This window comes from Carcharhinus amblyrhynchos, unplaced genomic scaffold (assembly GCF_965287045.1).
Source record: "Carcharhinus amblyrhynchos unplaced genomic scaffold, sCarAmb.v2.hapA scaffold_38, whole genome shotgun sequence".
Lineage (NCBI taxonomy): Eukaryota > Metazoa > Chordata > Chondrichthyes > Carcharhiniformes > Carcharhinidae > Carcharhinus > Carcharhinus amblyrhynchos.
The window spans coordinates 9,952,495-9,967,854 of NW_027649779.1; the positions used below are offsets into that span (position 1 = coordinate 9,952,495).

A 15,360-nucleotide genomic window follows, 5' to 3' on the forward strand; every position below is an offset into this window, starting at 1 on the left:
ATAACCGCTAAAACACTATAAGCCTTCTTCACGGTTCTATTCACTTGAGTGGCAACCTTTAGAGATCTGTGGATATGAACCCCAAGATCTGTCAGTTCCTCCACATTCCTCAGGACCCTGCCTACATTTTGACCCTACATTTACTGCTCCAATCTCTCAGCTCACCTGTTTCCTTGTGGATAGATGTTCTTAAAGGAGTCGGCAGATCCTGATGGCTCACCACGCACTCAAACACAGCCGCACTCAGCCAGGCTTGTGTGGAGATGCTTAATTTGCTGATCACGCTGTCACGATCCGCTCCGGGCTTTTCGGCAATCTCTGATTTTAAATACTTCCTGTCTCGGATCCAGGACACGTTAACTCCATCAGGAGGATGAGAAATGATGCAGGTTAAGGTCGCGGTCGCCTCCAGTAAGACCTGTTCTATTGGTGGTGGCTGTATCTTCACTGTGGATTCATGGCATTGGAGAGGACCTGTGAATGAGAAATGAAAATCAACCGTAGTTCCCCTTCAGAGACAGGACAGCAGTCTTCAGCCTGAATGAGACGAAGTTGCCTTCGAAGTATCAATCTCCAACTATCGGCCTTCAATTTCTATAGGCGATGGCAAACCAGCTTGTTCTATGAAATTATTCCCTTTATTAAAGTATTGTAGCTGCTGTATCATTCTCATGAATCAGCATTACAACTGATACCATCCTGAACTCAGGGACAAAGTACTGCCCGTTGGTTTATAAGGTTAAGATGCATTTTGCAATATTTTACCCCTGTGCTGTGACCTGTGAAACAGTCCGATACCGACTGTCTCTCCAAGTCTTACCGGCTGTCTCAAGAAAAATAGTGACATCAAGGCCACTTCACTCACTTCAAGATAGAAGGGAACATTATTTGAAAAGGAGACAGTGGCATGGTGTGTTGTCAATAGAGTTGTAACCTAGGGCAAAGCTCTGGGGAAATAGATTCGAATCTCACCACTGCAGATGGTGAAATGGGAATTTAATAAAAATCTGTGATTAAAAGTCAAATGATCACCATGAAGCCATTGTTGTAAAAACCCACCTGGTTCACGAATGTCCTTTAGAAAAGTAAACCTGCTGTTTTTCTCTGGCCTGGCATGCATGTGACTCCAGATTCACAGCAACGTGGTTGACACTTAAGTGCCCTCAGGGATGGAATATAAATGCACATCTCAGGAAGCAATAACAAAAATTGCTGTTGTGATGAAATTCTGAGTGGGGCACTGTCCGAATGCAGCAAACTACATGACAATAACTTAGAAATTGTTCGATGCTTTCTACAAACTTTAATAGATCCCTAATTTCAATTAACAGCAGAATGGTATATTTTATGCACGATTTGAGTCTCTTACCCCGAGATGCGCTGATGTTCAGACTCTGAGTGTTTCCTTGATGAGTGACCTGGCAGGTATAGACCGCTTTGCTGAACCATTCCCCAGCGGAGACTGTCAGCCGGCTGCTGGCCGAGAAGTTCCTGTTCATTTGACAGGGGGGAGAGGTGACAATTCCTGAATCCACGGGTTCCCCATTCTTCAGCCACTTCACCGTCAGTGACCCTGGCTGGAAATCGATGATTGAACAGACGATGGTTGCAAATTTGCTGCTTGAGATTTCTTCACTGGAACTCACGGTGAGGATAATGGTTGGATGGAAAACTTTACGACCTTCAGAAAAAAAGCACATTCGTCATTTCCAGAAAATGTGGATCAATTAAACTTTTGTCTACATTAGCAACTCATTTGCAGTCAATAGACACTAGCCGGAACAATCCAGGGGTCTGGATTGTGCACATCTATTTAACTGAGTTATAACCAAGGCCCTACGTGTTAAGCACAGTGTTCCTGTTTTACACAAGCTCCACAACACTTACATGGTATTTCAACGCTCTTGACAGAGCTGCTGTGTTGAACCTCACAGTCAATTCTGGGACATTCTCCCGCTGAGTTGCTGATGGTTAACTGACTGCTCAGGGTGTAGGTTCCCTTCGTGTTTCTCACTGAAGGGTACGTCTTAAACCCAGTGGTGAACGGCTGCCCATTTTTCTTCCATGTCACTTTGGAAATATCTGGAAGGTAATCCATCGCCAAACAGCCGTAAGTGATGGAGCCGTCGGAGTTCTGTTGCTGACAGGAGGAGACCAGGCCGTAGAGAGTGGGCGGAGACGGTGTCACTGGGAAAGAATAGCCGATTGAACAAGTTAGACTCTTATTTGCGTTTATTAAGTCATCAAACATATTGTTACAAATATGTTTCTGTATTAGATATAGTTCTTGGTGTTGAAGGGATGAAGGGATATGGGTAGTAGGTGTGATCAGGATATTGATGAGCTCTGACCAAAGTGAATGGTGGACTAGGCTCAATGGGCCGAATGGTCTACTCCGGCTTCTATTTTCTATGTTTCTATCTCGAACATTGATTAAAATTATGGACTTTCCTAACACTTCCGGATTAAAACTTTCTTCCGCCTTTGAAATTATGTTACTTTTATCATTTGGGAATTGTCATCTCTGTAGAAACTCATATCCCTGTCTCCACTTCTATCAAATTAGGAAGGAACAAAAAAACACATTCTGTTAGTCTCACAATGACATGTCATTCACTGGATTAACAGTGAACAGCAAAAAATTTCTCCATTATTGCAGCAACCATTTATTTCTCAAACAACACCTTGTGATGAAGAAGTTTTCTCTTCGTTCATACCATCCACTTACCTGATGAGGGAGCTCCAACAACTTGTGATTCCAAATAAACCTGTTGGACTTTAACCTGGTGCAGTGAGATCCTTACTGTGCCCACACCAAACTCACCCCGGCATCTCCACACTAGTGCCCTTTCCCCCGCCTCTCTGCCCTTCCCCCAGCTCTCTGCTGTTTCCCCCGGCTCTCTGCCCTCCCCCCACCCCGGCTCTCTGCCCTTTCCCTCGCCTCCTGTTCTCCCCTGACTCTTTGTCATTGTCTCTGGCCCCGAGTCCCCAGCGATTCCCTCCAGCTCTCTGCACTCCCAGGGCAGCTCCCACGTTTAAACACCAAACTGCCGCTTGAGATCTTTCTTCTCTCTCGTTGCAGACCTTCCCCACACAGATTTTGTGAGTGTGGGTGAGAGAATGTGAGTGTGTGAGGGTGAGTGATTAAATGAGTGAGAGTGGGTGAGTGACGGTGTATGCGTGACGTAAGGTGGGTAAGAGAGTTTAAGTGAGCGAACTTCTTTGAGTGACGGTGAGTGATTGAGGGTGAGTAAGTGTGGGTGAGGGTAGGAGAGCGTGAGTAAATGACGGTGAGTGAGAGAGTGTAGGTGAGTGAAGGTGGTTGGATGAGTGTAGGCAAGCAAGATTGAAAGAATGAAGGAGAGTGAGTGAGGATGTGTGAAGGTTAGTGGAGGTGGGTGAGTGAAAGTGAGTGAGATTGAGTGAATGAGGGTGAGGGAGTGAATGTAACTGAGTAAGTGAGGGGTGAGTGTGAGTGAGTCAGGGTGTGTTATTGAGGGTGGTGTGTGAGAGTTTGTGAGGGAGAATGAATGTGGATGGGTGGGAGAATGAGGGTGAGTGAGTGAAGGTGTTTGATGAGGATGAGTGATTGAGGATTTGTGAGTTAGCGTGCGTGAAGTTGCGTGATGACGAGTATGTGAGGGTGTGTGAGTGAATGTGTTTGCGTGAGTTTGAATGGGTGACCTGGCGGAAGTGAGAGAGACACACAGAGAGAGGGTCATTGAGCTTGAGTTTGTGCGGGTGAGTCTGGGTGATTGAGGGTGGGTAGGTGAGTGAGTGTGAGTGAGAGTGAGTGAGACTGGATGAGTGAGGGTGGGTAAGTGGGGTGAGTGAGTGATTGTGAGAGAATGGGGTGAGTGAGTGAGGGTGAGTGAGAGTGAGTGAGACTGGATGAGTGAGGGTGGGTAAGTTGGGTGAGTGAGTGATTGTGAGAGAATGGGGTGAGTCAGTGAGCGTGAGTGAGAGTGAGTGAGACTGGATGAGTGAGGGTGGGTAGGTGGGGTGAGTGAGTGAGCGTTCGTGAATGGAGTGAGTGAATGAGGGTGTTTGAGACTGGGTGAGTGAGGGTGGATTAGTGGGATGAGTGAATGAAGGTGAGTATGAATGTTGGTGGCTGACTGAGGGTCTAAGTCAGTGAGTGAGGATTAGTGAGTGAGGTTGAGTGAGTGATGGTGTATCAGTGTGGGTGGCTGAGTGACAGTGAGTTAATGAAGGTGCGTGAGGGTGAGTGCGTGAGGGTGAGTACGTGTGAGAGAGTGAATGTGGGTGCGTGAGTGAGGGTGTGAGGATGAGTGAGTCAGGGTGTGTGTTTGAGTGAATGAGCGAGGTTGAATAAGGGTGTGTGAGTGCTTGTGGGTGAGTGAGTGAGAATGGATGAGAGTGAGTGAGCAAATATGAGTGAGTGATTGTGAGTGAGTGAGTGTGTGAGGGTGACTGACTCAGGGTGAATCAGGATCAGTGAGTTTCTGCGGGTGAGTGCATGAGGTTGAGTGCATGAGGTTGAGTGCATGAGGCTGAGTGCGTGAGGTTGAGTGCGTGAGGTTGAGTGCGTGAGGTTGAGTGCGTGAGGTTGGGTGCGTGAGGGCGAGTGCGTGAGGGCGAGCGCTTGAGGGCGAGCGCTTGAGGGCGAGCGCTTGAGGGCGAGTGCTTGAGGGCGAGTGCTTGAAGGCGAGTGAGTAAGGGTCAATGAGGATGAGTGAGTGGGGGCGAGGGAGTGAGGGCGAGGGAGTGAGGGCGAGGGAGTGAGGGCGAGGGAGTGAGCGTTAATGAGAATGAGTGAGTGAGGGTGAGTGATTGTGGTTGAGTGAGGGTGAGTGAATGAGGGTGAGTGAGTGAGAGTGTGTCAGTGAGGGAAGGTAGGTAAGATAAGGTGAGTGAGTGAAGTTATTTGAGTGAGGATGAGAGATTGAGGGTGAGTGAGTCAGTGTGGGTGAGGGTGAGAGAGTCAGTGAGCCACCTCCTCCTCTCCCTCTCCATCGATCTTTTCCCGATTCTCTCCATTGATCAGCTTTCAGTAACAGGGCTGTGTAAAGTCAGGAATCAGTGTAGATCACCGGGCAGCTGCTTTAATGTCGGGGCCTTTCTTTCAGAAACACGGATCAGTGAACAAATAGACAGACTGAGGGAGCTGGAAGGGAAGCTTCCAGCAAAACTAGGGTCACACAGGAATCAAACACCAAGTTTACACCAGTATTGGGGAACCAGGCGGACTTAGTCTCAGCCAGATCCCTTCTTATTGATTGTGTCTTTGTGTCCGGTGTAACACATGGAAATCCCAACTTCTGACCTCATGTTGGATGGAATGTGTCATTGATGAAGCAATAGAAGATTGTTGGTCCCAGAACAGTCCCCTGCCGAACTCTTGCAGTGATATCTCAACTTAGATGTTTGACCTCCAACAACCATTACCATCTTGCTGTATAAGTTAGAGCGTGTGCCTCGGTCTATGTTTGTGAGACAGTGTTCGTGAGAGAGCTAGTGTGTGAGAGCAAGAATGTAAAGGCGCGAAATAGTGCGTGCAAAAGGGATAGAAATATATGTGTGTGAGAGAGAGAGAGAGAGATAGATGTGTGTGCAAGAGGAATTGAGAGAGAGTGTGTGTGAATAAATGTGAGACCACTTGAGTGTGTGTGACAGAGTGTGGGAGAGAGAGTGCGTGTGCGAGAGCGTGAGACTATGCTTGTGTGTATGTGTGCGTATGTGTGTGTCTGTGTGTTAGAGAGAATGTGTGTGGAAGTGTGTGCGTGAGTGTTTTTCTGTATGAGATGTGAGAGACTGATTGAGAGAGCGAGAGTGTGTCTGTATTTGTATTTGAGACAGAGTATGTAGACCGTGAGAGAAAGAGAATGTGTGTGAAATATCGTTTGAGAGAGAAAGTAAGTGTGTGTATGTACGTGTGAGAGAATATGAGCGTCTGTATGTGTGTATTTATGTGTGTGAGAGTGTGTGATGTGTGTAAGTCTCTATCTGGCTGATTCAGTCTGGAAAACCACCCTCACTCCACACATACTCACCCACTCACACAGTCAGTGGGAGTGACAAGCGAGCACAATGCGGACTGCGGGGCAAGTGTTGGAAAAACATTTAAATCTCTCACAAGTCAGTCACAATTGAATAATTTCCTCTTTCCTCGATGAGAGAAACTTGTAAAACCTCACGCAATCTGACACAATCCAGGGCAAAGCCACCCACAAGATTACCCACCTCCTCATTCACCCTATTCACTCTCTCCATCACTAACAAGCAGTGTCAGCACTGTGTGTATTATATACAACATGCACTGCAGCAACTCACCAAGGCTCCATAGAATAAACTGTCCAAACCCGCTGCCTTTACATCCTAACAGGACAAGGGCAGCAGCCACATCTGAAACACTACAACCCGTAAGTTCCCCCCCAAAACACACACCATCCTGACCTGAAACAATATCTCGGTTCATTCCTGGTCGCAGGGTCAAAATCCTGGAGCTTCCTGCCCAACAGCACGGCGAATGTCTGCAGCAGGTGGACGGCTGTTATTCAAGGATGTTTCATATCAACACTTTCTCAAGGAACAATTAGGGAAGATTAAAAATTCTGGCCGAGCAAATGACTCTAAAATGTCTTTAGAAGATTCAAAACAAGATGTAAATGAATTTGACCCTTCAATCGTCATACTAAACAGTTCAGGGGCTGCTGTAGTACGGAGCACGACATAGTAAATCTCACTTTGTATTTGTTATTCGAACATTCCCAAGGCGGGTACATCACTGCTTAAAAATCACCCAATTCTCCCTCTACAGTCTGAAGTTTCTGCTTCTCTGATGGACACCATATGCTTTCGGGATCTAATTTCTGAGACGCCGAGCCAGTCATAATTCTCACAGATACAAGTGTATTGAAGAAATAAATCAAATTTCAGTCCCCGAAATACAGCAGAAGGGGCCAGAAGGTGTATAACCAGTCAGACAGATTCCTGCCCCCAGCACGGTGACCACGCGCTCAGAAACAGAACAGACACAAACGGTGCAACAGCCGAGTTCCCGGCAGAAAGATCTGTTCAATCTGTAAACTTCATTCAAACTTTTGGATTCTCATTGATCAATAGTCAACTTACAACAACAAAAAAAATAACCTATTTTAAATTAAACTGATAGTCATTTGAAAAAAACAAATTCCCTTGACTTTTAATTATTTATCTCTATCTGTATCACCTCTCATAAAGATGTAATTTCGCTGAAAATGAGCAATCAAAAATATCTGTTTCAGGACAGTTCAATGTCTTTAACAGAGATGCCAGAACATCATAAGAATTAAACAAGCATGGAAACATTAACATTGAAAACCATTACACGATACGAACTAATTTCTTCATTAAATGTAGTCAACACATGAATAAAGGCAAAATACTTTATCGAGCTGAGCAGAGCTGAGTAAAGAAATGTTTTGTTTCTGAATTCATTTTTGATACACTGAAGTATTCTCTAAAACGGATTGTATTTTGTACACCAGTGCAATATTCAAGGTTTCTTGTTTTGAATTAATTAGCACCAGTATTATATTTTGTTTTTATTAATTGGTGGTTTGTTCTCCTGTTACTGATTTGTGCTCCGTAATAAAATCAGTTTTCAATCATTCAAAACTTGCCTTTGACTCGAACACTGTGAAGTAATTAGATTTCAATTAAATCTTAAACAATAAACTTCAAATTACTGAATGGAAATATTCAAACATCTGTAATTAATTTGCTAAAATCGAATCACGTTGTAATGTTTTTCATTTCCACTTTTACTGCCAATGCCTTATTATAACCTACAAACGTGTTAAAATGCATGCTTCTGTATTTGTATTTGCTGTAACGGCCTGGCAGTTTGAGATCGATGAATCTGCTTCTTAGATTGAATAATTTGGATCATCCATATAATTTACTGACTGAAAATATTGATTAATTTAAGAAGATCTGAATTAAACAGTGAAAAATTCAATGAGGACAATTGATTCGAATCCTCTGCAACATTGAAAAATGATGCACAAAATAAGTCGAGACTTTTTCTTCAGTATAATAATTAATAACAATTAAACATAATATTCCAATAGAATTGATTCTTCTATCCTGTCATGTATTCATCTTTATTCAACATTTATTCTGTTTTCAGCAGTATGGGGCCATGATGCTATGATTAAGCGTAGAACAAATATTACTATTATAATATTATTATAATATTTGTATATAAATTAATCTTTTTGAATTTCATGTACTAACTTGTCAATCTCTATCCAGTTTCTGTTGACACTTACAACAATTCAAACACCATTAATTGAACCATTGTTTAGTGTTAACGAATTCCACCTGTCAGAAAACTGTGTTCACTCTGTCAAGATTGTTCAAAATGTGGGATTCTAAGTGGTCAATTGTCAAATTACAACAAACAATTAATAACTTATTTTAAATTAAACTGATATTAATTTCAAAATCCCCTTCGACTTTTAACTACCTGTACCTCTCTGTCTTAAACTAGAAAATTGGGCATAAAATATATCCTTTTTTTCTGAAAATAAGCGCATCAAATGTAACAGATTCAGGGTAGTGTAATGTCCCTAACAGAGATATAGTGACGCAGTAAGAATTATAATTCATGTTTTATTATAACCTGCAACTATTAGTTAACATGAATAAAATGCCCTGGCATGCATTTTTTTTTTGATACTTGTTTGTTTTATCCTGAAAATAATTTTTTAAACTTTTTTTTTGTTCATTTAGCTGGAAAAAAGTGTAACCGCTCAGGATCACGGTACTCAAAAAATACAGAAGCAATTGAGAAACACCAAACCATTTCAAAAATTTTGAGATTACATTAGTAAGTAACTGCCTTGTCATCCAACTACAAATGAATTGGAAGGAATGCTGTGCCTCCACAGAAAGAATGTAATAATCGGACCCAAAATGCCAAATAGCCACGTCTTCTTCTCTAAAATTCGTATTTACGTGAAAACGAACTTCATTGGGACATAACAATTAATGCAAAGTATCTTGATGGACTAAGCAATGCTGTGGAAACAGTTTGTTATCATTGAAACAGTTTCCTGAATTATCACAAAATATTTCCAGCCTAAAAACATTTCAGGTCATGTCAGTTGTGTGCGAAGTACAGTACAACTATTTGGAGGGATTAATGAATAATGATATTAATATAAAACAATCTGTGGTGAACATGGAATTATATTACCGATTTTAAAATATTTAATTTATATTAATTTTACGATTAAAATTGTTAATGAGAAGTCTGTATATGCAGCAACGACTTGGTGTCCGAATGAACGTTGTATGTCACGATTTATTTTAGTTTGTAAACGGCAGTTAAAATTTAATTAAAAAATGCTGTAATATGTTTATTTTTTTCCAAAACCTGCCTTTTTCTCCTACAAGGATTTTCACACTCATCGATTCTTTGCAGTTAACCAGACAACATGTAACTTCAGTGCCACCGAGTTTAAACAATGCAGAAACAATGCCGAAACACCAAACCATTTCGCACATTTTAAACATTCATTGTGACCGAACCACAGAACCTCCTCAACAGAAACACACCAAAACAAATCAATGAGGGAATGAATCCGTTGAATGTAGCCATTCAATGAAATCAAAAATATCATCGGAAGAAAATCAAAATATCCAATCCGGCAAACCAACTCGTCACCAAATATATGAATGACTAAACTAAACAGAAATCTGGAATAAGAGTAACAGCATTGCGAGGAGGTGAAATGTGTGCAACAAATTAACATTGAAACTTTACCACATTCTATTCATATTGGGTCATATTTCAAAAAGATTTCAAACATATTTATACATTTGCCTGCAGCCATCAGGTAAAACATTGCACGTACCCCAAATTGGGAATGCAGTGGCAAACTGTGTTTTGGACGAATGGCGTAAACGGTGGTTTGATTTAACCAGCAATTATCAGTTACGATTAAAAAAAATACAAATACAATAAACCCTGCCTGATTTCTCTGTGTAGGCACACGTGAAATAGTTTAAAACCCGCAGACTCTGGATTCAATCACAAAGTGTTTAACAGCTCAGTATGACGGAGTGTGAACAATGCAGAACCGCCAAACCATTTCACAAATTTCACTTCTTCAATGTCACCAAGACAGACAATCTCCTCACCAGAAAAATACATCACTGAGGGACTGAACCCCGGATCATGCAGAAACAGCTCAATTCTACAAACAGTTTCAACAGAATCAAATTTCACATTGGCGGAAAATCTCAGTTAAAAATCCAGCCAATCCGCCCATCACCAAAGTAATTAATAATTAAACTGAGCACAGCAATAACATAACAAAACCAGCATTGTGATTCAGCCGAACATGTTCATGACATTAATGCAGAAACTTTAACACATCTTGCTCAGACTGGGTTCGATTTTTAACACTTGTGGAGTAGATGGTGCAACTCGCAGCCACTAGATGTCACTGAGATTAAACATTGCAGAAACGCCGAACTGTTTAACAAAAGGAAGGCATTTAATGTAACCCAGACACACACACTGTCCTCAGCAGATAAACACCAAATCACAACAAGAGACTGAATTCACCTCTTATCAATTAACAGTAGAATTCTGTAACCCCAATTTAAGCAGGAGCACCTGAAACATTGTAAAGATTTTCAGCACAGAATCCAAAAACCACATTTCAGTGAACAAGTGAATTAATAAAATCGAGAAAAATATAAAACAAAACTTCAAATAAAACACTGACTAAATAAATGCATGGTTCTTACCTGCAGCCACCGTCACCATGGTCCCTTGTCCCCAGTAGCCCATAGCGTCACAGTGTCACATTCTCTAGGCTGGGCCATACAATAACCATCCCTGCACAAAATAGGCAGAAATCCATCAGGTTTTAAACAAAATCACAAGCCAGAGAGAAAGTAAATCACTGCATTTTTCATGACATTCTTACTACCCTGGTGGATACCGTTCGGTCAACATAAATAACCTTAATGTTTTATATTTCACAGAGGATCACATGATCAAGTTATTGAAAACACTAACTGATAATCAAATAGTTATCATAAATTTTCCGTATTAATTCTCGCTATTTGTGTAGTGCTGGGATATAAATAATACAGCACTGTAAATAATGCTGGATTGTAAAACAGACTCGGTCAATTAGCGCTGAGGGTTTTTGTATTGACAGTAACTGTTGTGTCACCCAGTTATCACAGTGAGACACAGAATGTCAAATACTGTGCCCATCTGCTAACTGGAAAATACAGAGATTTAATTTCACTGCTCCGTGAAAAATCTGATTCTGCCTCATCCAAGAGCGAATGAGTGAGTTATTTCAGCTTGACCTGGTCATTATATTTAGAAAGGGTATCGGATTGATTTTAAACTCTCCGTGTCGATTTAGCATGTCGGTCAATATCGATTTTATGGAAAGAGTTTTATACCTAATCACAAACTAATATTACGTCCACACATTATTTCTTTGAAGCCTCGTTTACTTTGGAAATGCTGCTGTGGTACTGATTGCTAATTTGAACAATATCTTTCCCTGAGGTTTTTGTATGAGGATGTCGCTGTGCTCAGCACTGTGACCCCCGTAGCATCACAGTGACACACACCCGCACAAAAACTGCACTCACTCTCTGTTCAGTACTGCCGCTCAATATTTACTTCAAATAGACCCGTATTCCTGATGTAATTTACAATTTATGCAGCTGTTTACAAAACACAATCTAGAAACACCTCCACCAAGTATCAGAAATAGTAAAACGAGCATTATATCCAGCTGAAACAGTAAATATAAACAGAGTGAAAATCTCGGCTCATTATGTCTGTGTGTTTTACTGATTTAATGTTTAATTTTCACTAAGTTAGGTTTGTCAGAAGTAGTTTGTGTTTTGATTCTGATCACTGTCGTTACTATTATATTTAAAACAGATACTGACCTTCAGGTTATGATGGAAGTTGCTGAATTCCCTCTTGAGCTGTTCTTGTTCGGGTCCATCCCTGGTTCCTCTCGCTGTGGTCTTTTGCACAGTAATAGATGGCGGTGTCTTCGATCTTCAGCCTCGTCATCTCCAAAGAGAAGATGTTGTTTGAAGTCTCTTTGGACGCAGTAAATCGATCCTTAATTGCTGGGATGTAGTTGTTGCTGGATGAACTAAAGTACCATAGCAGCCACTCCAGCCCCTGTCCGGGAACCTGTCGGACCCAGTACATATAAGTGCTGCCAATACTGAATCCGCTGGTTTTACAGGTCAGTCTCAGGGAGCCTCCGGGATGCCCGGTCTCTGCCTCTGGCTGAGTCAATACATTCTCCGACTGGACACCTGTAAAAATAAATTTTAAAAAAAAACGAGGATGAATCTTAGTGAAATGATTGCTGACTCTGGAACATTCCAGAGAGAGAGACTAACACTGAGACAGTAACAGTGAGAGACTTGAACAATAATAAAAAAAAAATACTCACCGGATAAGAAAGTCAGCAACAAACTGAGAGAAATGGCCGACCTCATCTTTCTGGTGATTTGGGGGAAACGGTTGTGTCAGGAACTCAGTGAACAAACCAGCTCCCGGACTGTTGGATTCCGGTCCCAGTGAGCGGTATTTAAATACCCGGCAGAAGGGGGCGGCTTTCCAGGCGCCGCCTGTTGATTCCCTGCTGGAGGCGGCGCCTGGATCCACGTCCCACCTTCCGCACCCCCAACAGAATGGACTCAGAGATTTACAATAGATTCATATTAAAATGGACATTTTACCTGTGTTGAGTTATTAGTTTGGCTGAATCTGTTCATTGTATTGTCCCCATTATTTCTGATGGTGATATTACAGTTCATCATCTCTTTATTTTTTTAAAAAAACTAATTCCATTGTAAATGTGGTGCTTTTATTATCAAGCCCCTAACAAGAAGACACATCTAAAAATGATGAAGTAACATTTTTGGAAAATAAATAAACTGTCAGTCTATTTTGCAACAATTCCGGGTCTCTGACACTTTACAATAATAAAGCATAATTTATCAGAAAAAAAGTTATCGATTTCTGTAACTAAATGCGGGGGATGAAGAAAGCGATTCGATTTGCAGCGTGGATGGCTATCACTGTACAATTTGGGTTTGGAGATGAGAAGAAAATCTCACACGACACAATGTTTCTCCTTATATTTGTCAAACTTCCCCAATGTCGAAGGCAGCTCTTTGAAAATAATAGGACTCCCGCCCTCCTCATAATTAAACAGTGAGTTGACAGAGAAACATAAAATTAAATTGATTTTTGACGGAGAAGTTAATGAATCGGAACGGACACTGAGATCATTAAAGTTCTCCTTCAGCATCCAGATCATTACAGCTCACTCTATTGGCCATCGGCTGTCTAACATTCACTGGTATTGGGAACAAAAGATATCAGGACTTTGCGGCACATCGCACAGTATCACAAGAATAAATGTTTTATCTTCCATTGTATCAGGTTATGAACTGATCATTTCTCCACTCATGGGCAGCTATGAGAGGAACTATTCAATAACAGAAATCAGATTATTCTGTACAATAGAACACGGTGCAAACCTGGCACAAGATCAGTCGGGTGCAAAACTTTCAGAATATTCCAGGAATCCCCGGTGTTCATCTCAGTTTTATGATGTTGTTTTAATACTATTTCATGTCATTGCATCGATTTCACTTCACTGGGGAATTGGTCCCATCAACATCTCTCTCTCACATTTCATGAAGTGGTTAATAAACATTAATTATTGGAATGAAATTTACTTGGAAACTATACAAATAAAAAAAAACATTGGGTCACTTTATTGTTTTGCGATACTATTTACTCAGATAACGAACAGGACATTGAATGAAAATATTTGATTAGAATGATTACGATTTAAAATGTGCCTTTCTTGAGGGAATGAAACATTTATTGTTTAAATGGCTGAATCCCATTTTGTCCATTCAGCTTCACGCTAATCTATCCCACACTGTATTTGGCAGCAATCCAGGCTGCTGTCAAATGCTCAAAGTTATTGACAAGAAACATCTGGGGCTGTTTGTGCAGTAGATCAAAGATCAGTTTCCTCAGTGCTGACCGCTTGGCTACAAGCCAACTTAAAACCCTTCACGTTGCCAATGCGGACTATTTATATACAAATCTACCCAGCAACAGTATTGGAGGCACATTAATTTTTAAAAGTTGTAAATCTAGATGATGTTTCCCAGCTCTAAAGAAAGGAAAGTCACCCAGCTTCTTTGGCACCCCATTAATAACAAAGATGATCTTTTTTCCCCAACGCATCAAGATATTGCGATAGATGGGTGGATATAAAGAATTACAGGCAAACTGAGAGATGCCTCAGAGAGATGATACATGAACATGTATGTTTGTGTTTTATTTCCCTTATTTTTCCATGGAATGTTTGAGTTGGTAAAGACCAGCAGTTTTTCCTGTCCCAAATTCCCTTGGACTCCTTCTCTAGGCCACTTCTGAGAAAACATTCAGTCTTGGGCTAATGAATGGCAAATAACATTAATGCCACACAAGTGGCAGGTAATGACCATCTCCAATAAGGGAGATTCCAACGATTTCCCCTTGACATTAAGTAGCATTATTATCGCAGAATCCCTGACTACCAACATCCTGGGCATTAGAATTCATGAAAATCTGAACTGGAACAGGCATTTAAATCATGTGGCTGCAAGAGCAGGCCAGATGCCAGGAGTTCTGCTGTGAACAGCTGACTTCCTGAATTCCCAAACTCTATCCGTCATCTACAAGACAAAAGTGAGGAGTATGAACAAAGAACAAAGGACAATACCGCACATGAACAGGCCTCTGTTGCAACATAAACGATTGATTATTCTCTACTTGTCCGACTTGTGCCACTCAAAAATCTCAATACCATTCTGGAAAAAGTAGCTGTCTCGAAGAACACCCCACTCACCAGCTTTCCAAAGCCTGTCACCACATTCTCAAAGGAAATTAGGATATAACAACAAAAGTTGACTTCACCAGTGACGCCAAAATCTTATGAAATAAGGAGGCTAGGGGAGAGAAAAAAACAGAGGGCATGGGTTAAGGGTGAACGGAGAAAAGTTTAAAGGGAATATTGGGGATGGGGGGATTTCTTCACGCAGAGAGTGTTGGGAGTGTGGAATGAGCTGCCGGATAAAGTGGTAAATGCGGGGTCACATTTAACATTTGAGAAAAACTTGGACGGGTTCATGGATGAGAGGGGTGTGGAGGGATATGGTCCAAGTGCAGGTCAGTGGGACTAGGCAAAAAAATGGTTCGGCACAGACAAGAAGGGCCAAAAGGCCTGATTCTGAGCTGAAATTTTCTATGTTTGTTTTTCTAATTTTAAACGTATT

General features: G+C 41.4%; 1 gene segment (V, D, J or C); it reads right to left on the reverse strand.

The window, feature by feature from the left end:
• Positions 1–444: 444 nt before the first annotated feature.
• LOC145362568 (Ig heavy chain C region, secreted form-like) overlaps positions 445–15,360 on the reverse strand; it is a 29,818-nt gene continuing 14,902 nt past the window's right edge. The window contains 5 exon segments of the C gene segment in view: positions 445–474; positions 1,464–1,681; positions 1,888–2,187; positions 10,768–10,803; positions 11,995–12,327. Of these exon segments, the coding sequence occupies positions 445–474; positions 1,464–1,681; positions 1,888–2,187; positions 10,768–10,803; positions 11,995–12,327 (917 nt within the window).